The sequence below is a fragment of the Corvus hawaiiensis genome, chromosome Z, assembly GCF_020740725.1.
Source record: "Corvus hawaiiensis isolate bCorHaw1 chromosome Z, bCorHaw1.pri.cur, whole genome shotgun sequence".
NCBI lineage: Eukaryota > Metazoa > Chordata > Aves > Passeriformes > Corvidae > Corvus > Corvus hawaiiensis.
In genome coordinates, this window is record NC_063255.1 from 26,720,163 (window position 1) to 26,745,249 (window position 25,087).

General features: G+C 45.9%; 1 protein-coding gene and 1 long non-coding RNA gene across 5 annotated transcripts; both read right to left on the minus strand.

Annotated features, from left to right (window-relative positions):
- Positions 1-4,884: 4,884 nt before the first annotated feature.
- On the minus strand, positions 4,885-18,203 carry LOC125319485 (post-GPI attachment to proteins factor 4-like). 4 transcript variants are annotated; one of them, XM_048290710.1, is made up of 3 exons: positions 17,844-18,203; positions 8,839-8,917; positions 4,885-8,400 (listed from the first exon to the last, which is right to left on the minus strand). In XM_048290710.1, the coding sequence occupies exon 3, from the start codon at positions 8,298-8,300 to the stop codon at positions 7,083-7,085; it is 1,218 nt and encodes a 405-aa protein (XP_048146667.1). In that variant the 5' UTR covers positions 8,301-8,400; positions 8,839-8,917; positions 17,844-18,203; the 3' UTR covers positions 4,885-7,082. The 4 variants fall into 4 exon arrangements, with proteins under 4 accessions (XP_048146667.1, XP_048146666.1, XP_048146664.1 ...); XM_048290709.1 differs by having other exon boundaries at positions 17,822-18,203; XM_048290707.1 differs by lacking the exon at positions 8,839-8,917.
- Positions 18,204-19,628: 1,425 nt separating this feature from the next.
- LOC125319504 lies at positions 19,629-24,857 on the minus strand. The gene is made up of 4 exons (XR_007200772.1): positions 24,729-24,857; positions 23,707-23,796; positions 22,482-22,547; positions 19,629-19,669 (listed from the first exon to the last, which is right to left on the minus strand). It is a non-coding gene; the product is annotated as an uncharacterized LOC125319504 (long non-coding RNA).
- Positions 24,858-25,087: the final 230 nt, after the last annotated feature.

Genomic DNA, 25,087 nt, shown 5'->3' on the forward strand with positions numbered 1-25,087 from the left:
CTAGGCTTTCTAACCCTTCAATCCAGCAATCCAAGCACTAGGATTACAGGTCCTCACAGAGACTTACTGTCGTCACAGAGGACAGAGGAGATAAAAAAGTGAATGGACATGATGCTTAACTTTTTCACTTAATTTAGAAGTGGGAGCCTTTTCAGGCAGGAATATGGAATGAGAAATCATGGCACATTATGTCACTGTAAGGTGTTAGTATGCAGACCCATACTGTGCAGAAATAACAGTGATATTAAAATGACACTGGAAAAGAGTATATTTCTACCACACATAATGATACTTTGGGAGTACTTGTACTTCTAAAAAATAAGTTATAGTAGTATCATTTCTTAAATAATAATAAGAGGAAAAAGCTTGCATCATGAGGGGAATGCAGTGCACTTGCATTTAACCAAACAACTAACCTGGCCCATAAAAAGTACAAAATCACTGCCTGCAGTAACTATTCCATGGCAAAATTGGTGTATTATCCAAACTGTAATTCTTTCTCACAGAGGTAGTGTTTGAACTCAGAACTGGCAACTCTCACACCTCTCCCATGGCCATGAAGGCAGGGTTCCCAGTAGGAATTCAGATTCAGAGGCAGAACCATCTCTCCTCTGCATCCCTAGGGTTCCTCATCCCCCTGTGCCTCTGGCATGGGGAGAAAGACATAGGACAAAGATGCCAGGAAAGGATAAGGATAGGGTGAACAAGAAGGGAGGTCAGTTGCACCAAAGAACAATTACTCTCAGTTTTTTGTATTCTTAAAAATGATTATGCAGACTTTTGCCGTGATTGCTGATACACTTTTTTAGTGAAGAGTGTAATCTTTTATTAGAGAAAGGGTTACTAGCTGCTTTTGTGTTCTGGATGTCTGAGAATTGATTGCTTAAATACCTATCTAACTACATGCAGTGACCGAGGGTTTTCTGCACAGGTTATGGCTTGTTTATGTGTTCATGAAAGAGCTGATATAAACTGTCTTGCAATATAAAAAACTTCATACCTGTGTTTGAAACATCACTGCAAACAAGATGCATAACTAGTTACAGAGCTTAAATGTTCATTATTGTGCCTTTTATAGCACTGAAACAGAAGGTGGTAGCTAGCTATAATGGAGATTGGTAAGGTTAAAACACAAGTGTCTAGCACTTCCTCTCAAAAATGTGGCACAACGTAAGTGAATTTTCTATTTGAATGGCTTGGAGATGTTGCTGGTGTCAAAATTTTGTCTCTGTTTTGAACTGAAATGGCCGTACAAAAGTGGACAGAAGTATGCATGTAAAAATATTAAGGACCATTGAAAACTGTATTCACATGTGGCATGGGTTATTACTTAGTTCTTAATTTGTGGGTCTACTTTTTGGAATTTGACAATGTACGTACTGGATTTTTGTAGTAGAAGTTAATTTAATTGCTGTCCTTGTTGTACCCAGCCTTGTTGTCAAAGGATCTGACAGTTGTGCATTTCAGTTTTAGGTGAAGTCTTGCTGGATAAAGTATATTAATATAAACAGAAAGCCTGTTTTAAAGACAACAGATAAAAATATTTTAATTGCTTATGGTTTTCCAGATTGTGATTTTTACTGTCTGTTTCTAGCAGTATAATTCTGGTAATGTTTTGCCTTTAACTACTCAAATGAACTAGCATTTTCTATAAAAAAATAAGTAAATGGGAAGAGATAAATTGTAGTATACACCTCAAAAAGAATGATGAAAAAGAAAGACATGGTTTAAGCAACTTCAGAGACGATGTGTTTGCCATGAGAAAAATTTAAAACTTACAGCTTCTCTCTGCACTTAAGTAAATTAAGTACTATATTTGGATGTGGTCAGACCTGTAAAATCGATTGCAATGGAAAAAAACATTGGGAGTTGGAAGGATGTCCAAGAATAATATGCATCCACATGAAAAACACCTGGCTCTGTTGCCCCAAGAGGCTGCTGCCTGCGTGATGGGGTTAAAGTCTAATCTGAGCAGGCTGGAGCAGAGTGGAGTCTGCCTCCTACCCACCTCTCCCCACCATGCTGGATGTTTCCTGTTTTCTGTACTCTGCAGTCTTGCTTAACTGTCTCAAAGTCCAGCTTGTTCATCCCTATCTAATCAGAGGTATTGTTTATTAAGTGATTTGTTTTCCCCAGTCACCTACAGCCCTCACCCTCAATGTGAAGAGCCTGGCTGTTTAACCCCTCTGGAAGAAATGCCCCTGTGTGTTTGGCTCCACAGCAGTGTCTGCAGACATGTACATCGGGGGGGCTGGGAGGTGTTGGGCAGAGCAGACCCAGGCCCACCAAGGGGATCGCACAAGGGAGGGTTTGCTTTGTTCTACATTCTGTGCAACTTAAAGCTGGGCTGCAACAAACGTCGTGACTTGGAATGAAAAACAGGCGAGGAGCACACAACACTACTGTTACCAAAACACAGATCTTTGCAGTAATTTCAATAGTGGGTACAGCAAAGAAGGATACAACTTTAAATTGAGCTGCCTGTGACAACTTTCCTGGGCTGTGAGAAACAGCTGTAACAGGACATGAAGGTATATGCTGTAATGACACTGGTCTCCATGCCTTTCTGTTGACATTTTGTTTTTAAAAAAGCAAGAAGGCAAACAACTGGCTTCTATAAAGGAAGACATTTAACTGTTTATTACGTGTTTATCTGAGCAGTACACAGTCCCCCAAAAAAGCACAGTTAGGTGCTGCATGTTAATATTCACACACATATTTGTAAAATACAAACCAAAACAGATGTCTGAACTGGACCAGCTTGCTGAAAAGACCATTTGTAGATGTGGTTTCTGTCCAGGAACACTGGACTCCAAGGCAGAAATTCTACGAGAAAGTAGGCACAGCTGCCCAGAGGCTTAACAACAGAACAATAAAATGTAACTCTTCATCAACATTTAAAAATCACTGTCATTGTACAGCTGGGAACGTGGCATTCCTAGCTTGCCATGAAGAACGAAGTCATGGGAAGGGACACTGATGCTGCTGACCCTTAGCCTGTAGGTGCATGGATAAACTGGCTGATGGGGTGGATTCTCCCAAAGCTGTCAGGACAGACAGTCTGTGGAAATGAAGTTACTCCAGCAGGGACACATGCAGTGAAGAAGCACAGACCACGGAGTACCTAATTCTCTATGCATTTTTGGCAGGTGTGCGTTTTGCTGAAGATTATTCAGAACCACACGTTGGGCCTTGCCATCTGCTGAATTTGGATATGATGTCTGTAGAGCTGGTGTGGAAATACACAAAATGAAACTGACTTTGGGAGAGAAACTGCCAATGCCTTTGTAACTACAACTGTCTCCCACAGAAAATTACCTTTTATGTACCCTCTCTGTACAAAAGTAAGCCAACGTTAAATTCCGTCACTCAGGGCTTGATTTTCCCTAAGGTCCCTGTTAAAATGCCTCGATTTTGATTGGAGAAGGGCCTGAGAAACCTGGTCTACTAAGACCTGCTTTGAGTGGGGTTGGATCAAAATTACTACATCTGTGTATGCATGAACATGAGAGTATCTTTCTTGGTCAAATGTGGTCAGGAAAGATGGATCTACTAATCAGGAAAACAAACAGTGGCACACAGAAAGAAGAGACTACTAACACAGTTTTTATAGGAAGAAGTTTATTTTGTAGAAAGTTTGCTTGTAAATAATTTTATTTAAAAAAAAAACTAATTCAGCCTGTATCCAGACAAATTGCTGCTGAAATGGCCAATGATTCACAGCTCCTCACCCCAGGAAGGAAGGCTTTTCTCTCTTCAAATGCAGTGCCTTCTCATTAAGACATTGATGCCTACTGGAGTTAGAAAATCCTCTTGGGCAGAATTCTAATCTTGTAGCACCCTGTCAGTTTATGCCCTGTGTTCTGCCGGAGTCATGCTTATGTTGGACATGCCTTGGAAACAAAGGTAGTTTTTGTTTAAGTTAATAACTCCCCTGAACTGTCTTGGACTATAAAGCCTTGGGTGGGTCCTGCTGCTGGCCCATCAAGAAAGACTCCTCTTGTGCAAGCAGCAGCTGCTGCATTGAAGAATAGTCTCCAAACTACTGGGAACAAACCAACACCCAGGAAAATCCATACTGTTTGTTTCCAAAATAGTCACTGAGTTTGTTTTAAAGTGAAAGAAACCAAGCTCTTAAGGCCACATTTCAAGGGGCTAATGCCATGCTTTGAACTTCATAGTCTGAGATGGGGCAACTCAGCTCCACTCCCTTGGGAGAAAAGAGAGGGAAAAGGCTTTTGGGTGTTTGAAACTGCATTTTGAGCCTGAACTGTGGAACAAAATCCAACAGGAATTAAGAATTCACAGTAGCCTCCCATTCTGTGTTCTGAGGGTGATGTGCACTTCTCTGACTTGTAATTTCTAGTCTAACATGCAGCACAGGAAAGAGAAACAAGACTCAATCTGCTTTGTGGAAGGTCAGAGGCAGCAGCAGCAGCAGGAGACTTTCCTGGGATGCCCCGTTGGCACGGTGGGCACTGTGCAAGTACCTGAGTAACTCAGAACAGCTCCCTGCAGGCTCAGTGAAGCAGTGCCTCTGTTGTGAAGGTGAGTTGTGCACCTAAGAAAACTGTCCCGGAAGGACATAAAGAATTTATTAACCTGCTTCTTGCACAAAGGAGTTTGTTCTCAACTGGTTTATCTGAAACTCTCACACTGGCAAGTTCAAGCCCTGAGCCCTCTGCACATTGGTCTCACAGTCAAATTCTCTCATCTGTTATGCCATGAAAATTGTCTTCTAGTTTAGAAGGGGTGCCTCAAATTTGTGTTCTTAATTTTCAGCTACGAGGTTCAGTGAAATTACTGACCTCCCCTGGACTTCTGGGATGACAAATAAAGTACTACTGGACAAACAAGAGAATAACTTTGAGACAAGTGGATAAATCATTTCCCACATCAAAGCATTTATTAACTGGATATAGTTAGTTGGTCTCTTATCTGAGGTTTCTTTCTTTTCCCCTCTTCTTTTTCCATTCCCTATCCCATTTATTGTACATGGCTGAGAGGTTTTCTTTGCAGGAAGGAATATGAATAGACCGTCATGAAAGAACAGGGCACTGTCCTGTATTTGTACAGTACAAAGATAGAAAAGAGAGAAGAGCAAGCACTTGCACTGAAACATTCACAGCTGAAGATACAGAAACCAGTTGTAGGTGCAGGCACTTGGTGGAACAAATACACAGTGACACTCAAATGCTGACACCCAAACCCTACTGCAGGGAAGCCAGAGGAGAGATTTGCCCACCTGCCACTGTGTGACTGCCCTGGTATCTCCAGGGCTTTCAGCAGCTGGGAACAAAATGTGGTTTTGCCTGTGCCATTTTTCTGGTGTCCTCTGCCAGGAGGCCTAAGGCCTCACCTTTGGAATGGCATGGAACCCACAAGCAGTTTTTACTCACTCTAGTTTCCAGAGATGTTCTGGAAGTGCCCAGCTGACTACTGGAGAGCAAAGCACCACTGTGATGCTGTTTCTCATCTAGTCTGCACTGTGCCTTCGTGTAACCAATATCCACTCTGCTGACAGAGGGAGGATTGCCATTTTCTTTGGTTTCATCTCTCAGGAGTTTTATGTATTTCACAACTGTAATCAGACTTGTTAAGAGCTTAAGGCATAAATCACCTGGGAGAGAGCTGGGAGAAGAAAATTCAAAGCACAGCCTTTCCGTCAACAAAATGAAAAGCCCGAACAACTCCCACTGACTAAACTCAACAAAAAATATTGTACTTGGTCCATTCCAAAGCAGGGAATATGGTTTTAAAAATAGTTCAATCAAACTCCACATGTACTTATAAGAATTTGAATCAGAATGATTTTGAATTTGATTCAAAGCCCACTAAAGCCAAGGTGGGCTTGGGCCAATTTTTGCCTGTTTTCATTCAGTATGAGATCTCTTGTCATCTGCATGCTTTTATATTTAACTGTGCCCACAGCCCTAGTGCAAATTACCTATCCCAGATGCTTAACAACCAGGACACATGGTCACAACAGGTCACTGGCAGAGCGACCCCTTGATGTGCTGTGCTATTGCTGCTTTTTCTTTTGAACAGCTGTCTTTGTTTCCCCCAGGTATTTTGCTTTATGCAGGAGCAGTGAATGAACCACTCCGGCTGAGCTGTGGATTACAGCTCCAGAATGAACAAGGATCCTGCATGACAGCAGCACCTGATCTAATCTTTCCTTTGCCTCTGTGCTGAGAGGAAGTCACGGTAAATTCATGTTGAATGCCTAAGTTCAATCAGTGGCTGATAAGACCTCTTTTAATGGGTCCACTACAACGAGTGATGATCCCCCCCAACACAGCAATCGTTGTGTACAATGTGTGTCATTTATCAATGAAAATGTGTGTTTGTGACCCGTCTGTGTGACACCGGTGGCTGTGACTCTGTTTTCCTATTCCTACCCTCAGAGGAAGCAGCAAAGGTTTTGTTTTTAAGAGCCTCTGGTCCAAGCAAAAGAAGTGGGAATGGTGGAGGTGCAGACAGGGAGACAGTAACTAAAGAGGCTTCATAAACTTGAAGTGTATAGGCAGAATTTGTGGGAAAGTTCCTGCAAACCACTTCTGCTTTTGAAGGGTCTGCTCAAAACCACAGCTTTGGAACAGAGACAGGTCAGAGATCAGACCTTAGGTAAGGATAGGGAAATAAGGCTTTCTCCTCCTCATCAGCTTAAATTTGAAACATTCACTTTGTCCAACATTTCTGCTTTCCCAAGGCAAGGATTTTTGTAACCATTGTTCAGCAGAGTAGGCAGGAAAGCGGTGCATATTGGTGTGAGAGCTTTTCTTTGGGAATGGTTAGGGAGAGTGAGCAATCCACAGCTGGAATCTTCCACCTTCCCTGGAATCCTCCACTCCCCTCCCAGGTGGTGCACGGTGATTAGTTCCAAGTTCATACTGAACAGGGTCTCTATGTACACAAGTTGATTTTTTAAGAAAACTTGTACTTTTAGAGAGAGTTATTCTTTGTCCACACGGAGGCACAGGATGCCCAGTGCAAGCAGCACAGAGCCCGAGTTTGCACGCTGTCCCTCTGCCCCGTGGCAAGTGCCCTGGGCGGTTTCTGTGTGGCACGGCAGGAGCAGCTCACAGCAGTTTCGGGTTGCTGTTCAGTCGGAGGCTGGAGTACATTCCCACGTGCCGCACCAGGTTCGGCTCCACCACGAAGGCGTTCTCGCCCTTGCCCCGCAGCAGCGAGTAGAGGGCCGTGTCCTTGGCGAAGCCCTGGCGGCAGCGCAGCCCCCGCAGGTAGCCCGAGGCCCGGCGGGCGGAGGCGGCGGGGAAGAGCATGGCGGGCGTGCAGCACTCGCTGGCCGGCACCACGTTGTAGAGCGCGGGGTGCAGGCGGCGCAGCTCCAGCCCGTAGTGCCGCCCCACCAGCTCCGACAGGGCCATGCTGTAGAGGGCGAAGAACGCCACCAGGCACCAGCTGGGGCCCGCCCGCCCCGCGGCCCGGCAGTATGCACAGGTCAGCACCGGCCCCAGGAACATGCCCAGGCCCAGCCATTCCAGGATCCTCATGGGCTCGGGGTTGAAGTAGCGCTGGAGCCTCTCGGGATGGTACAGCTTGAAGTAGAGAGCGTCTCTGAGGTAGGGCTTGGAGAACCGGGCCGAGAAGAGGTGCTGCAAGACAGAAAATATCTCCTCCTCTGGCACGGCATCATCTTCCACGAGGAGGATGTACTCTGGGTTGTACACCAACAGCGACTGCTCGAGGCAGAAGACGTAGTCCTGCTTCTCCTTCTCGAACTGGTTCAGGCTGGGGTCAGGGTTCTCTCCAGCTCTGTCACGACTGACCATAGGAAAGAAGCTGCTCAGCAGCCTGACATCCTGATGGCTGCTGGGGTCTGACTCCACGTTACAGAGGAGCATGCGGTGGCTCTGGCAACGCGCACCACATTTCTGGAGGAGGCGGTGGAAGTGGGAGACCACTTGCAAGACGTAGTGGAAATCATTCCGCCTCTGCACAGTGATAATGGTGATCAGCAGCAAGGGCTGGAAGGCGTCACTGCCAGAGGCCTCGGAGGCGTTTGGCATCTGCATCTTCTCGAAGTAACGGAGGGCATCCTGGCCCTCCTGCTGGTTCTGCTCCAGGAACTCCTGGCTCATGGGGTTCAGGTGCCAGCGCCGCAGGTAGAAGTAAGAGTGGAGGAGCCGGTGGCAGATCAAAGGTGCCAGCACACCAAAAGTCACCACAGTCAGGGTGAGAAGATGGATGAAAGGGCTGGACCAACGGCACCACTTCCCCCAGAGCTGCCAGGCTTGGGGTAACATAACTCCTGCAGAAGGAGGGCACTCCTGCATCCTTCATGCCTTCAATCCTTCACTTCCAATGCATCCTTCGCCCTGGACTGCAGGGTATCACTGGGGCCATTGCTGCCAAACCTGCACAAGTTGTCCAAGCCTAGAACGGAAGGAAAAAGGATGGTTACTGAAATAGCTACTGACAGAGAAAATTGAAAGCGGGGGGCTAGTCACTGAGTAAGCTAAAATACAAGGCCCCTGTGGAGTCCCTTGGGGTGGAGGCATCACAGAAAAGTCCTGGGAGGCTGAGAATAGATGAGACAAATTTAGTTTCCAGTAAAGTGCCCCTAAGGCCTTTTCAGCAAGTAGGAGCTCTGATCTGAGTTGGAAAGGACTTTGTGTGTTTGTTACTGTGCTTCAAACGTAACAACAGGCCAGGTGGATGCAGGATGTGTGGAAATCCCTTTCTTTTTAAGGCACAGAACTCAGGTACCACTGTCTGGTCACAGTGCCATAGCAATGTTTAGATCACAGCCAAGAAGCAAAGCCAGATCTCTTGTATCTTAGTCTAGCACATATTTGAGAGACAAACTTTTACCTCTTTGGAGTCACACGTGCTTCCCTCCTGCTGCTCACACACTTGCAAATGTGTGTTTTTCCACACTCTTCCCCAGAGCCTGAAGCCAGATAACAAAGACACCAATTTACTTCACTGAGGGCCTGTGTATGCTAAGGGTAATGTGTGTGTCTGTCTTTTTCTCTCCGATGTCTTGTCCTTGCTAGACCCTGTGAAATACATGGGCACAGCAACATTAACATGTTGTAATTTAGCCATTGACTCATATTTCTTATGTAAAAGTATGCAATTTGGAAGTATATGCCTTGAATTTTAAACTGAAGTATTCATATAAATATGTAATATTTTTTGTGTACACATTCACTTTAAGCAAATACTCACTTCCACAAAAGTTAGATTTTGCCATATCTGCTTCTCTGGCTACCCTGAACACCTCACAGCCTGGGTGACAGAAGTTTACCCAAAATCTGGGCAGTTAGACTGTTCAGATGAATTCTCTTATGTCAGTAGTCTCACTTTTAAATCTGCTGTTTCATTTTCCCTTTAGTTTCCTATTCCCTCTCCCTAAGAACTGAGTTACTCATGTTCCCCTCACTGAGGTAACTGAATGTGCACTGGGTGTTCAGTGCACAGTTTCTCCAATTCTTAACCTTCTGCCTTCATCAAGTTCTGATCATCAAATGGTGGTTCCAGACCAAAATGTTATTCTTTGTCCTTTTCTACACTGTCATCTGAAGCCTAAGCAAAGTTGGGTGGATGGAAAAAAATCATGGCTTTCCTCCTCTGTCTCGGAAAAATGGATCTTGTACAAGAAAAGATTTTGAGGACACAGAGCAGGGTCTGGCTCTGGGGATACTTCAAAACTGCTTTCTTTACAGTGGTCACAGATTTGCTGTTTTTACCATTAGGAGAACTTATTCCCATTTCCATATGGGAATGTGACAACCGTCTGTGAAACGCCTTTTAACAAGATTGATGCAAAAGATACCAGAGTTATTCCAAATATTTGTTAGAGAACAGGCAGTTCATGCTGTGAGATCTCAAACCATCCTCAGAGAGACAGTGGCATCAGTGTTGTGCTTTCTTAGGGCTCAAGACAAGATTTAGAGTAATTAAACAGAGAACAGATTTACAGGCTGATGAATTAGAATCTTCAGTTTCTTCCCTTATAGCTTTCTTTTTCTTTCTGGTTACACAATCCCGTTTCACAAACACTGCATTGAATTGCATCAGTGAACCTTGTAAAGGCCTTAAAGGTGATGGCTGCACTTCAGCTGCTAGATCCACTTCAGCTGAGGATTCACGATGTGAAGACCTGAAATCCATCAGATGCAAAGATCTGGCATTTAAATGCATTTATTCATACAAAATCTTGGGCTTTCCAGCTAACCTGTCACAAGCATTAAGAGAACACAAAAATGCAGAATCATATTCTACAGCTCATGCTGTTGAGCCTTGTCTTGATACGAGCATCATTGTGGGCACTGTATCTGAGCCAGCCTCCAAACTTGAAAGTGAGGACCACAGTGGGGAAAAGGAGATGAGAAAACCAGAAGGTGCTTTAGTTCTCAGGGAGTAAAGAAGTTTACTTTCCTCTGCCAGCTATGCTGAAGCTCTGAGCTACAAAACCTATGAGCTGGCAGTGAGCTCTTGGGATATACATGAAAGCACTAATAATAATTCTTTGAGCATTTCTTCATTAATAATTCTTGGAGTAACCTGGTCTAGTAAGTGGCATCTGGCAGGGAGGTTGGAACTAGCTGGTCTTTAAGGTCCCTTCCAACCCAAACCATCCTGTGATTCTGTGATGATAATGCTCACCCAAGGAGAGGCCTCCTTCCCTCACACCATTGTCTACTGAAGAGGAAAAAACCAAGTGTCCTGTCCTCCCCGCTGGCCAGCAGAGCTGGGAGGGCCACAACCTCATGAGATGAATCAAACAAGTCCTCACTTGACGTCTTGCCCTTCTGCAACCCGTGTTGTTCAAGGGTCATGTCCCACGTCCCTGCAGGTGGACTCGCACTGAGTCCCAAAGGCTGACAGTGCTTGGAAAGTGGTGCGGGGGCTCCACCTGCTGGTGTCCCAGCTCCCGGCTCAGGGCAGGGTCGGTGAGGTGCATGTGGGCACCACCCTCTCTGGAGGTACCTCCTGGCTCCAGCTTCCCCTGGAAAAGCACACAGGACTGGAAGGCACCCATGCAGGTCACTGTGTCGTAGTTCCAAACGTTATGACTTAACCCCAGCTTCACTTCACGAGTAACAGAATTCAAGATCTTAGAGCTCTTATTCTGGCTCTGCAACTCAGGGAGCCTCAAGGAAACAGTGATCACACACAGACACTACTGCTTCTCTTCACATCTTCCTCTGCTGCCTGAGATGTTCACTCTCACATTGACAGCCACACTCTGTCACTCTATTTGCAGAGGAAGAGGCCGTTTTCAGTGGGCAGTGAAATAACCACAGAGGCTAAAAATGGTCATGAATGTATCAAAGTAGGTCAAATACTGTCGTTAATGTAAAAAACAAGCTGAAGAATCTAGAAGAGAGGGAACAGACTGACCTCCTTCCCACCTTTTGTCTGTATCACTGGGAACCTGATAGTTCAAGATATAGGTAAAAATTTTCTTCTACAGAGGTGAAGCTTGCTCTTATCTGCAGGATTTGAATCCAGAGTTTCTGCTCAGGCTGTTTTCTAGCCATTAGGATGGTTCTGACTTCAGGTAAGAGACTCTGTTCTTCAGAAGCTGTTTGTACTATCATTTTAACTTTTTTCCCTTCCTAGGGGGAAAATCATCTTGTTTGTCCTTCAGGTAAGTGGCATTTCAGACAGAAAAAAAAAAAATGAAGTATGATGAGAAAAGCAAGAATCAGATTTGGATTTTATAGTGCCTTTAAAACCCCCACTTTATTAAACTGAATAGTAACTACTTTGCAACCATATAAATTCTTGCAGTGGAGGGCAGATTTATACATACTCTATGTAGAACTGAGCTATTGCTTAAACACAACTAGAAGCTGTGGTGATGTAAAGCTGTAGGTTTGGCTTGTTTTTTTTCTTAGATACTCATGATGAAGATTCCTTCCAGAAACACCTGATTCCAAATCTGTATCACATCTTCATCAGTCCCCTAATTACTTGGGTGAATTACACTGTTCAGGAAAAGTCACCTCTTCGCACACTGAGGAAGAGTAGAAGAATTAGTAATGTACTCTTTGGGGTGCAGAGCACTGTCTGCTGTGCTTGTGCTTTAAGAGAGAAAGCTGATTTTCTGTCTGTTCCAAACCCCTCTCCACAGAGAGGTGTTCCTGGAACAAAGTTTCCTGCATGTTTCAAAACTGAAAAATTTTAGGTTCCTGGATAGCTAATGTAAGAGAGAGCATCTGCCTTCTACTTCCTGCTCCATGAGATAAGGACACAAGTGTTCCTGTACTATTACAATATTAAATGATTCCTTTTTGCCTATCTTCAGATCTTCCAGGTCAGTGGGAAAAGCCATTTCTTTCCTAACATAAAAACAGCTGGATGAAGTTCATGTGGTCAGAGGCATAGAATCATCTCTGGGAAACAAAGGCAGGCTCTTGGAAAATGTCATGGGCTGTCACAGTCCCCGGCTGGGCCACAGCAGTGGTGGGAGTAATGGTGCTCACATGAGTGGTACCTTTCACTTGTGTGTTGATCCTATAGCAGCACCCCAAGCTGAAACCTTTGTGTGAAAAGCTTTTCTATGTCCCAGCCTAACACCATGCAGATGAGCTGCCAGCTCAGGACCAGCTCCTCTGCTGATGAACCCTCTCTGCAGAGACAAGGCCTTTGTCATACTGTGACAAACATCCTGCTCGAATCTGAGGAAGCCGATGGAGGCTTCCCAAGGAGCCATAGAGATCTCCTCCTGTAACATACACGCTGACAAGGAACGTACAGATATCCTCAAATTCGGAAACCTGAGGTCTCTGCCAAGAGCTGATCCCTATTACTGGGCCAGATGGCCAGCTTTTCTCATCTGCAATTCCTCTTGTTTTCAGACAGCTTTTAGTAGGTCAGGTGCCAGATAATATTTCTGCAATGTGTCGGGCCCGCCTTGACAACAGCAGTGTCCAGTAGAAGCCAAGCATCCACGGATCTGACCACTGCACTTCGGTGCCAAACTGGGAGTGGGGCTCTCTAGAAAACACAAACCATCCCAGCAAGAGCTGTGCTGCTAAATTTTGCCCATCTCCTCTTGCTTAACTTATTGCTCTGCTGAATTGTTAAACTGAGGCATCAAGGGTTTTTGCAAATCTTTGGTCTGTTACTTCTGACTGACTTTGGAGAGCTTTTTCAAGTGACTTTCCCAAGGTAGTTGCTTGTATGGTAGCTATTTGTTGAGGGCTGCCAATTTTGCTGCAGGCTTCTATCATTTGTGGTAGGGTAGGCTCCTGTTCAGGTAGACTTCGAATGACTTTTCTACCTTCTTCACTGGCATTTGCATATGCAAGGTTGCGAAGTGCTCGGGCTCCATCATCCTCACACTGCCTTTCCAAGGCTTGTGTCAGGCGATCGATGAATGCTCTATAGGGTTCTAATGGGCCCTGCTCTACTAATGTAGAAGTCCCTTCTGGGGTCCCCACCAGTTGTGTCAATAAAAAAGCTTTGCAGGCTGCTTTTTTTATTCAGAGGAACCTTAATGGTAAGAGACCAGTAGTTGTTCTTTGTATTTTACTGGCAGGTACCAAATATATCTCTCACCTCAAGCACTGCTGAAAGCAATTGTCATTATGTTGTTTGTAGATGATGAGTGCCATCTATCATCTTATCAGATAAAATAAGCCAGGCAAAGATCAGGGATGCTGCACTTAATCCCTCAGCTCCCTTAGAACTTTTGTTTCTTATGATCTGTGTACTAAAAGTGTAACACTGCTGCAGTTAACAGATTAATGACAGCTTGAAGTGTGGGAGAAGTGGCTAGAGAGGGGCAGAGGACCTGGCCCTTTGCAAAAGTTATGTGGTGCATGAGATAGAAATTGAAGGCACTGCTGTCTGTTTTGATCTGCCATTCCTCAGGGCCTGTCAGTGAACATGCAGACCTTTTCTGTCCAAGGAGATGGAATTTAAGCACTATTGGAAGAGTAAATTCCAATAGTAGAGTAAAGAGCACTATTGCAGGGTGTAACCTTGTTCAGTTAGGTAACACCAGAAACTGCAGAATTAAACCTTGAATGTCAATTTAGTGATAATCTGGATGGCTATTCTCATTGGACTGTTGTTAACTTTTACAGGTTGTTCATAAATCCCTAGAAATCCACGAGGCACAGTTTGAAAGCTACGGAATTAAGAAAGGAGGGACATGGATGTGGCAGCTGAATGATACTTTCCCCATTTTATTCGAACTAAGAGGATAAGACTGCCACCAGTGAAAGAGGCTGTGAACTCAATATGTATTAATTAGTTACTTCCCCAACTTCTGTCCTGTTTCTCATGTGTATTAATTTTCCTCTGCCACATGAACTTGAACAGAGCCCATTTCACCTGGCTGCCTCCCTGCAGGGCAATCCCACGGGAAAGCAATGCTCCCTCTGTTGCTACCAAGCAGTCAGGTAGATCACATGAAGTGGGAGTGGAGAGCAGCCTGGAGAAGAGTTCTGCAAGGTAATAGCTAAACACAGAGACTTAAGGCAATGAATTTTGTGAGGAGCTGCCTGTGATTTTGGTAGGTGTGGCAGGTGGTTGAGGTGCCCCAAGAGAACCAGGGCTTGTGATCACGAGGTTGCTCCTATCTGTCTGTAGAGGGACCCATCCACTCGGTCCTCCTGGTGGGGTGGCCTGTAGCAGACCCCCGCAATAAAGTCACCTGTCCCTATCCTCTCTTAATCCTGACCCATCATCTCTTGGACAGCTCCTCATCCATCCCTGGGCAGAGCTGCATTCACTCCAGCTGGTCACTGACGTAGAGGGTGACCCCTCCTCATCTCCCCCACCTGCCCTTGCTAAAGATTCCGTATCCTTCCATTCCACCACTCCAGTCACAGGAGCCAGCCCAGCACATTGCCATGATGCCAAGAAGTTGGCAGCCCTGCAGATGTGCCTGCGACTCCAGCTCCCCCTGTTCATTCCCCATGCCTTTACACAGAGGCAGGTATGTTGCACTCTGATGAAGGCAAAGTAGTGGCTGGAGTGGCTGGAATTCCTTTGTGCTGCCATTCAGGTCTCCTGCTGACCTGTGATCCCTCCCCATCTTCTGGGCATCTCTTGCTAGCTCAAAGGATTGGGATGGGCTGAAGTTCTCCTCCTCCAGCAACTTTAAATTAAGGCCCTCACCAACTTGGCAAGCCTGTCACTGAAATTACTCCTCTGTGTGAGAAGAACCCCAGCAGTCCCAACAGGTTTCTCCAAGTACATCCTCTGGTCCAAGCTGGACCCCTGGCTGTGGCACCAGTCCTGCAACCATTTGTTGGTTTGCCAGATTTCAAACGCCCTTCCCTTGGACTGGAAAGGTTGGCAAAAAAACTACCTGCTCCAGAAGATGGTGAAGGGATTGGAGCATCTCTCCTATGAGGAACGGCTGAGGGAACTGGGGCTGCTCAGCCTCGAGAGGAGATGGCTGAGAGGGGACCTGATCCATGTCTGTCAGTGTCTGCAGGGAGAGGTCGGGGGATGGACCCATGTGGGGCCCAGCAGTGGGACAAGAGGATCAGGCAGGAACTGATGCCTGGGAAGCTCCACCTGAAGATGAGGAAGAACTTCTCTCCCGTGCAGTGACCAAGCACTGAACAGACTGCCCAGACAGGCTGTGGAGTCCCCCTCACTGGAGATATTCCAGAACCTGGACACAATCCTGTGCAATGGGCCCTGGAATGACCCTGCGGAAGCAGGGAGGTGGGACCAGATGACCCACTGTGGTGCCTTCCACGCTGACCCATTCTGTGACTGTGCCAGGCCTGTCTTTCCAGGAATTCAGGTGTCTAGGCCATGCCTCACAGGAGCTAAAGGTACCAGCCCGAGCTGGGATTAGACAAAACTGGAGCTGCTACAGCTGCACCCCTGCACCTTCACCAAAGAAGTGTTGGCTACAACTCGGTCACCGTGGGCTGGAGATTCCTGTGGCCCCTGTGAGCCCACAGAGCTCTCCTGTATGGCCTGGCGGAGATCTCCCCGTGAGCAGGGACATTGCTCAAGGACACTCCTGGAGGCTGAGATCCCCTTACCCAGCACCCGATGTCTATAGTGAGGTAACGCATTTTGCATTAAACCTAAATGTATATTATATGTTCATGACATTTATATATCCAGCTATAGCTTTAGGTTTAGAAGTGGAGTAAGTAGCAGAGTCTAATAATGGTTTAAATCGTTGTTGAGATCATCAACTAAAACATGGTTCAATTACCATTTCATTACAGCTTAATTATTAATTATTGTTAAATCATTGTTAAACACTGTTAAGTTATCATTCAGTTATTCCTTAATCACCATTTGCAATTTATTTACATTAAATAATTGATTAAATATCACTTGATCATAGAATCATTAATAAATCTCTTTTGTTATCTTCACAATGACATGGGAAGGATCTATGGGGGAGATGGACAGAAAAGGAAACAGATGTGGTGATGGCTGCTAACACTGCAGATGTTGTAGCTTTACTGTTGTTTGTTTATGACTGTGGAGAATAAAGCACAGGAATGAGGAAATAGAAGAATTGTGAACAAAGACTGTTGATGACAAGGCTGTAAATTTCCAGTTGGGACAGGTCTATGTAACAATCAAAATGGAAAACTGTACAAGGCAACAACCAGAGTACTGTGATTCAAACCTCTGTTTGAAAGAAAAATGTTTAGTCATGCTGATAAAAAGCATTCCTCTTTGAAGAGACTCTACTATTGTTAAACTACTGACTTCTCTCTATTCACCACTTCTGCCTGAGGAATACACCTGCTTCCACCCCTCCCCCTGGCACCGGATGAACCAGAGCATTTATCCTGCACAGGAGGGCGTGGTGAATGGCATGCCCTGGTTCTGGGGGATACTGGTGGTCTGCTTGAGCCCCAAGGGGAGAACAGGAGGTAAATGCAGGAGCTGAAAAATAATCTGTGGTATAATTAGTAATGCCCTTGTTGGACAGACAAGAAAGCAGCAAATTTCACATGTGCAGGAGGGTGTTTCTCCTGGCTTTTGTGCTTGCAAATGCTTGCTGAACCTGATGTGCCTTCATGGTTGCCTTTAAATTTATGGTTGTACATAAATGATTTTCTCAGCGACCGCAGGAGAGAAGCCAGCCCAGGAACCTGTAGTGTACATCAGCATAGTTTCGTGTACTGCTGCATCGCAGCACAACTGCAGATCTCCTCAACAGCCTTTGATTGTAACGTCAGCAACTTCGGCCATTGGGTTTCTTAGGTGCTCCTCGTGCCCTTCGGGAGAGCTGCCAGGTAGCACAAGGTGACCCGTAAAGCACTGGGATTAACAGCAGTTACCTCAGTGTGATAGTCAAAGAGGAGAGGGCGTTAGATAAGAAAAGCTGATCCCACCTCCACTCTCTGCCCTCCCTGCAGGACAGCAGGCACAGATGGCATTTCAGTGTGCCCAGTCCTCAGCTCCTTGCCCGGACTTCAGACCAGAGAGATTCTGGCCACGCTTCTACCTCGGGCGGGGGCTCCTTTGGGTGGCACCAAGCACAGGACAGAAGCTGGCTGGCTTTTCCCCGTTCCCTTAAGAGTTCCACTTATCTTCCCTCAGGGAAGGGCCGTTTCTTGAGGCCCGGCCAGGCTCCGGCCATTTGTCCTCCAGCTCATCACCACGTACAGGCACATCCCCGGAGCAAGCACAGAAACATCGCCTCGATCCCTGGAGGGTTTCCACTTCCCTGCTGGCTCGGCTGCCGCAGCCACAGCAGCCGAGCCCAGCCCTGAGGAGCAGTTGTGGCTGCTCATCAGCCACAACTTCGTGGCCCCCCTTTTCGTGCTCCCCCAGCCTCGGTGCAGGGGAAGGGGAAGCATGCCCCCGGGACAGCCCGATCGAGCGGGAGATTTACCCGATCCGAGCGGGAGATTTACCCGATCCGCTGGGCAGCCCCGCACGCAGCTCCGCTCCCGCGGGGATCCTGCTCTCGGTGTGTGGCTGACTTCTGTTCCGCGAATTTCTCTCCTCCCTCTCGGGTGCTGAGGGTGGGGTTAAAGGCATCAAAGACCAAACATGTGACTCCGCCAGCACAGGGATGCTCAAGGAACGAGGGGAAGGGGAGATGGCCGGAGGGGGTCACCGTACACGGGGGAGGGCACCGGCCCCTGGAAGCAGGTTCAGGAGTAAATCCCGAGCCTCGGGAGGACGCCCGGGGCGGAGGCGGCTGCGCAGCCGGAGCTCCTCATTCCTGCTCCATCCGGGAGCGGCGGGACAACCGCAGGGGCAGCGCAGCTCCCCCAGCCCATCCCCAGCCAGGGGTGTCACTTCTACCGGGTGTCACCTCTTCCCGGTGTCATCACTGCCGGGTGTCACCTCTAGTGGGTGTCATTTCTGCCGGGTGTCACCTCTTCCCGGTGTCACCACTGCGGGGTGTCACTTCTGCCGCGTGTCCCCTCTGCCGGGTGTTCCCTCTGCCGGGTGTCACCTCTGCCGGGTGTCACTTCTGCCGCGTGTCGCCTCTGCCGGGTGTTCCCTCTGCCGGGTGTCACCTCTGCCGGGTGTCCCTGCCAGCTCCCGCGCCTCTGGGTCGCTGCCCTCCCCGCTGGGACCTGCTGGATGCTCCGGACCTCTCGCCTCACTCCCGGGAGGGGAGGATCACCAGTGCCCCGCAAACTCGAGCAGAAAGAGTCAAGAGTCACCAGCAGGTTCTTTATGTGCGTCTCACCCGTGACAGGTGGAAACAAAAAGCTTTCACTGTCTCAGCCTGCAGCGAAACCTTCACAGATGTATTGGCCGAAGTGGGGAGGCTCATTAGCTACACAAAAAATTTTATCAGGCTGTTCAGTATTTACAGTTTTTATCAAATTGCCCCAAGACTGCCTCTGACCGGTTCATTCCCCCTCCCTCCTGCCCCCTCACCACTTTTCTCTGTGTTCCACTTCCCTGTTCTTGTACACACATACCCTTCAGCCCTGTGACCATAATACCTAATTAACTGGTTACCTGGAAGATGCTCCAGGGAAAGTTTATTGTCTGTCATTGTAGGAACTCCTTGGTTTTGTGCCTGCAGCTCCAGAAATTGCAAGTGCATGTATTTGGGCTCAACTATTTCAGGCTCTGACCTCTCTTACATCTGAGAAAAATCAGTGGGGAAAGGAAAAGAAACCACCAAGAAACCACCTTAGGTTGTTTTAGTAAAACACCATGTTCTGTTGAGCACAACTACAATTTTGCTAGTGCCCAGTCCTGTAATCAGAAGCTTCTAGCATGATGTATGCTTTTAATTTTAAGATCACAATTTCTATTATTCCCTCTAATAAACATGATGAACAAAGGCAATCAGCTTTGCATGCCTGTGATCCTTATTCTTCCTCCTGGCAAAAGCTGTCCCACACCAAGGGCTTCTTATTGCAGAGACAACAAGGACGAAAAGGGGGAAAGCCAGAGAAGCAGTAATGCTGAAAATAAACAACACAATCAAGCACTGCAGTTGGGTTCCTGCAGTGACTTCCTCAGAAAAGGTTAGGCATGCTGGAAGGTCCACCAGTTTACTCAGCCATGTTACTCTGAAGATAATGAGGAAAGACAGTAGAAGAACTGTAGTAGAAGAAATCATCATTTCAGATGATTTGCTTTCCCAAATCCTTCTTTGCTGACCTCTGCTTCTTTTTTGGCTTTTAATGACAGTGGTTTATACTGTACCTTCCGCTTAAATGCTCTCATGCCTTCAAAAGTTGATGCATTGGAAACATAGCAGATCCTGGAACAGAGCAGAGAAAAAAGGGTATGTGAGAGTACTGGAGGTGGGAAAAAGATTATGCATTCCTAGGAGGTCCATTATTATGTTCTTCCCAGGTTAAGAGTTACAGAATTTGTGAGAAACAAAAAATGGTTTTTTCCACTTCTGTGTCAGTGTGCATGTGGGACAGTGACTACTGGGCAACATCAGCAGAAAGGCTCGTCACACTGCGCCCAGGATTACATTTTGGGTGATGTTTCAGCCAGCAGAACAATCTGGGGTAATAAATTAAAAAAAAAAAAAAAAAAAAAAAAGAAGAAGAAGAAAAAAAAAAGAAGTCCAGAAGGCCTTTTCTTTGGGAATATTGGGAATATTTAGGTCATTGTAATTTTGTGTGATTTTTGTGCAGTCTTCCCAGCTCCCTCTTTGCTCACTTGCACGCTTTTCAAGGAACACTTGACTTTCATCCTTAAACAATTATCTCTTTAAAACAACTTCTGTTAGGCCCAGAAGACTGAGGGGGAAGAGTCTCAAGTGATTTTGGGGCAGTGGCACAGAATGACAGTGGAAGCCTGTCATTCCTGACTACTCATTCCTTCTTACCATGGTGCTGTCTCCTGCTGTGCATGAGCATAAGGGACACTGATGTAGCTGAAAAATAAACTTTTTCTTTTCGTGGGTTTTGTCTTAGCTGGGTCACTTTATCCCTTCAGTTCCCCACACCAAATGACATTGTCAGCACAGCTAGGAGGGGTCTGGAAAGCAGAGATGAACACTTGGGGACACCACTGCTTGTGCAGTAACATAACTGCAACCTGAAAAACTCAGAAGAAATAGTTACTTATTGTGTTGGGTTGACCCTGAGTTGATGGACAGTCTTTAAGACCAATTACGCTTCTCACAATTTACATATTTAAACCGCACCGAAAGGCGGGACTTCCCCTTTTTGGTCGGAGCTCGCCTGCTGGAAGGTGGGGGGGCTCCGAGCCTCCCGGCCCCGCTGGGCCGGGCCGGGGCCACTGCCCCTTTCCCCCTTTCCTATCGCTGCGGCACGGACCCTGGGTCACTGAGGGGGACTGTCCCAGAGCCGCAGGCAGCTAAAACCAGCCATGGACTGCTCACAGCTAAACCCATCCAGCGCGGCTTCTGGGGACAGGCGGGTCCCTCTCCCCTCCATGCGGAGCCGGCGGAGCCAGCGGGAGCCGGCAGAGCCTCCTGTCTGCAGCCAGCACACTCCGTGCTGAACTGAAGAGGACACCACGCAGCCAGCAGCACAGAGGGAGCGAGGCTTTCCCCACCGTAAAGCCCGAACAAGAACACCCTTCAACATGGCGGCTTCAGAGTCAGAGAGAAAGAGAAGTGAGTCCCGTGGGACGGAGCTGAGCATGGCAATGGGAGAAAAGAGGGCGGTGCCGCGATTCTGGCGCGCAGCTTAAAAGAAACCTTCTTGCATGCCGTGGTAAGAAACTGTAATACCACAAACTGTTTGTCTCTTTAATCCATTTGAAGAACATGGGGGGGGGGGGGGGGGGGTGGAGAATCAACGTGTGCCTATGAAGTTTGTGAAGAGTGCCTATGCCAGGCTATATAGAAGCAGTGAGAGGCTGTTAGAGACTTGTAGCGAAGAAAAGCCTCTGTGTGCAGGCCAAAATAACTTATCCTTAAAAAGATGAATAACCCCATGTGATGGCCCATGTTCTGTAGTGTGAAAGAACTGTGAAATTCTTCATGGGAGAGATGTTCTACACATAGCAGACTGTTTGTTTCCGGGCGGGTCTGCTATTGGTGGCAGTTTGGGAACCACGTGCAACTGAAGGAAAACCCTTTTTTCCTTAAGCATAAGAGAGAGACTTTTCAGGAACTGCAACACTGACTAACATCCCATGTTCTGTTATCCCTTGTGTGAGCTGGATAAAAGGAGAGAAGTGCTGGAAAGAGGGGGGGGGGGATTTACTTTAATTTTGTTTTGTTGTTTTCTCTTTACTTTTAATTCTGTTAGTAATAAAGCTCTTTCATTGTACTGCAACTGTTTAAGGTTTGTGCCTGCTTTGCTTTTCTCCTAATTCTTATCTCACAGAAGGAAAATAAGTAAATAATGAATATTTTGAATCAAAACCACTACATTTAATTAGTGTTTCCGCCCGGTTTCAAACTCAACCCGCTACACTTATGAAATGATTCAGCTTGTACAATAACAAGACAGGACTTAAAAACTACAATCAGAAAAAAATCTTGGGATGAGAATTTATCCAAGTAGCGAAGGTTCAGCCCAACCATTCAGATCCCAGTATTCTCCATTGCCAAAGCACCTTTCCCCTCTGCCATCCACTGTAACAGCTCTGATGGCACTGAGCATTTGTGCAGGGAAATGGGAATAATATTTCCTTTTGCTTTGCCTGAGACTGGGTACAGCTCCTGCTTTTCATAAGCATGAGTGTTAGAGGCAGGACAAGCCAGGCAGGTGTGTTTAGATACTTGCACAATGTGCAGGCAGGGCAGAAATTCATGCTCTTGGGAGACCTGAACTGAGAAGCCTGGTGTCTTTGGAGCTGTGTTATTTGTGCCCTATGCATCACTGTCAAAATAGCCTTACCCCTGTCTCGTGTTCCATGTCCCCTCCCGATTCCTTGGCTTTCCTCCCACTGCCTCATGTTTTTTACCAGAAGGCAAGGGCACGAGGGTATGCACACCCAGCTGACTTCGAGCTGCTTGTGCTGATTATGCAGCCAACAATCAAACAGCTTTCTGTTTGGGGTGTGCTGGAGGTTCTGCTCAGCAGGGTGGACATGCTCAGCTCTCCTCTCTGCAAGGCACAGACATGTTTGGGGCTTACCTCCTTCAGCCAGTTGCAATGAAATTTGAGAAGTGTGTTCAACACTTATTAGGGACAAGGAGGAAGCTGTGAAAAGACAGAAAAGAAATAAAAAGGAGACATAGGAAAAAGTTTTGTAAGGCTGGTCTCCTTAGGAAAAAATCCAAAGCGATTGCATTCCAGCAGGAGGAATGAATAATGTGTTTAGCATAACATGTTATGCCACTATGTACATAACCTGTAAAGGCTGTGCCTCTTCCACAAACAATCTGAGTTCTGTAGTGACAGCACTATTCCTTTACATACAGATACCAGGTGATAACAATTGCCTGCTTATTCCTGTACTGACAGCTGCACAATGCATACATTCTCCTTGTAGGTATCTGCTGTTCACTTCACAGACTAACTGCTAAAATAATTTTCTTCCCTTGTTAAGTATTTATAGGGGAACAAAACCCCACACAGTAAATCAATAAGTATTTCCTGCTTACATTCTGCTTTTGTAAGAAGCAGCAGACATTTCTGATGGCTATTCTGAATAGAATATTTGAATATAGATGATAACCAAATTACATACTGTGGCAGTGGCTTTCTCTTTTTTTCTTTTAGACTCTATCTTGATCACTGGGGACAAAAAGTGTTCAAAGTCCTTTGCTGTTTACTGGAGACATAATGAGCTTATATGTGGCCTATTGTGTTTAACTTTAGACAGCAATAGTCAGAGAAAACACAGCTCCAGCGGGGATGGATTCATGTTGGCTTGGCTGTCTAGGGTACATTAGTATTCTCTGAAAAGGCTGAAATATTTTAATCTCATTTTCATCCTGGTCTGTGCATTTGATTTTGGTTCTCTTTAGGACTTACCACCCTTCATATATTTCCCAAGGCCTCCCTCTGTAGAGTGTCCTACATACAACCACAGCCAGACTTTTCAGGCTCATACCAATAGCTAATTCATCTTGCAGATGAATTATTAAATAGTATTCCTGTAATCTCTTTTACCCAAGCTGTACACATCTGAAGATGACAGAAACACACTCACTGTAGTCCAGTTCATTTTAGAGAGTATTGGGCACTCCCCCCCACCCCCTTTTTCTATGCTTCTTTAACTTCTCTGATCAAACCATGAGAAAAGGCTGTTTGTAGCTAAAAGAACACCAGAGTGAGCCAACACAGAAGTGTGTTAAATGATGATGGAACTGCAGAAACACTGCAAGCCTGGTGACACTCACAGAAATGGATGTACCTTGGTCAGTTTAGTGGCATATGCTCTGGTGATCCAACTTCCTTCCTGTCTTGTTCCAACGTTCTGACTCTTGCAGACCACAGAATATTTCTAAGAAACGAACAAACATTTTAATTTAGACATAAAGTCTAGTGGCTCTTCAAAATGTCTCTTAAAATACATTGGCTCTCAGTTACTTGCTCTGTCTTGCAGCATAGAAGAATGGCCTGGAACACTGTACTTTTTGCTAAAAAAAAGATGCTGATGCTAAAAAAAGAGAATGAGGTGAAGAGGCAAACCAGCAGATTTCCAAATTTGAGTGAGGAGGAATTTCTCCCCAGGGGCTGCTGGAAAACTTTTACTTTCTCTTGCAAAATGGAGTAAGGTTTTTTTGTATGGTCACTGGGCACTTTTCACTAACAAATTCTGTATCTGTGTGAGAAGCACAGTGTCAGTAATTGTTCTGCTCTCTCTCACTGCAAATTTTAGGTGAGCACTTCTGGAGCTAAAGGTCAGATGCTGGCATGAGAGAAATGGCCTGTCTAGCTGGCAAGTCTGAGTACCACTCTTACAAGGTTTTAACTACACAAAGACTCTCAGGAAAATTGCATCAAATTTATTATTTAAAATTATTATTTTAAAACTGCTTCAAATCTCTAAGGGGCAGCACTATTTGGAATTGAAGAGGTTTTAATTCCATGTAGCTGCATGGTGTTTTGTTAACTTTTTTTCATTCCATCTAATAGTAGATGTAACATGGAGATTCAAGTACTTCACTCTTAGTTCGTATTTTTAATTCATTCAGGTAATTTTTTTGTTTGAAAGTCTTAAGTTTAGACTTAAGCAAGACTTGGGACTAGTCCATGATCTACAAGGAAAACCTGATATAATGACAAGAGCTACATTGGCTAGCATGAAGATGCAAGAGATTTCTCTAGAATTGATTTAGCAAAGTCTGTACTTTTCACTACTGAATAATTAATATTTTCAAACACAGCTTGTTCTCTTTCTCTGGTCTCTAAATGCACCAGTAAAGAGCTTACCAGGATTCTGAAGAGCCTGTCCTTAAAATTCAAATGCATCTACTGCAATCAAATAAGTATGGATAGTGGTCATAAGCTCCCTTTCAGGAAACTCTTCACAGCGCTGTTTCCAGGACCATTTGCACACAGGAATCCTCTGTGCACAGACTGCAAATTAAGGTGGTGGGGTGCCAACAAAAAAAAAACCAACAAAGCAAAAAAAAAAAAAGAGAGAGAGAGAAAGGGAAAAAAACCAACGGTAGAGCCTGTGCTCCATTTCCTGGGCTTTTTATTTCTCCTGATCTTTATGGCAGCTGGGTAGTGAGGCAGCAAGGCAATTGCTAATAATCCCTGCTGAGACTTCCCAGCCTGGATTTCTG

Bases quoted from the DNA above. Each gene is read 5' to 3' on its own strand.
- LOC125319485 (XM_048290707.1), bottom strand. From the start codon at position 8,300: ATGCAGGAGTGCCCTCCTTCTGCAGGAGTTATGTTACCCCAAGCCTGG.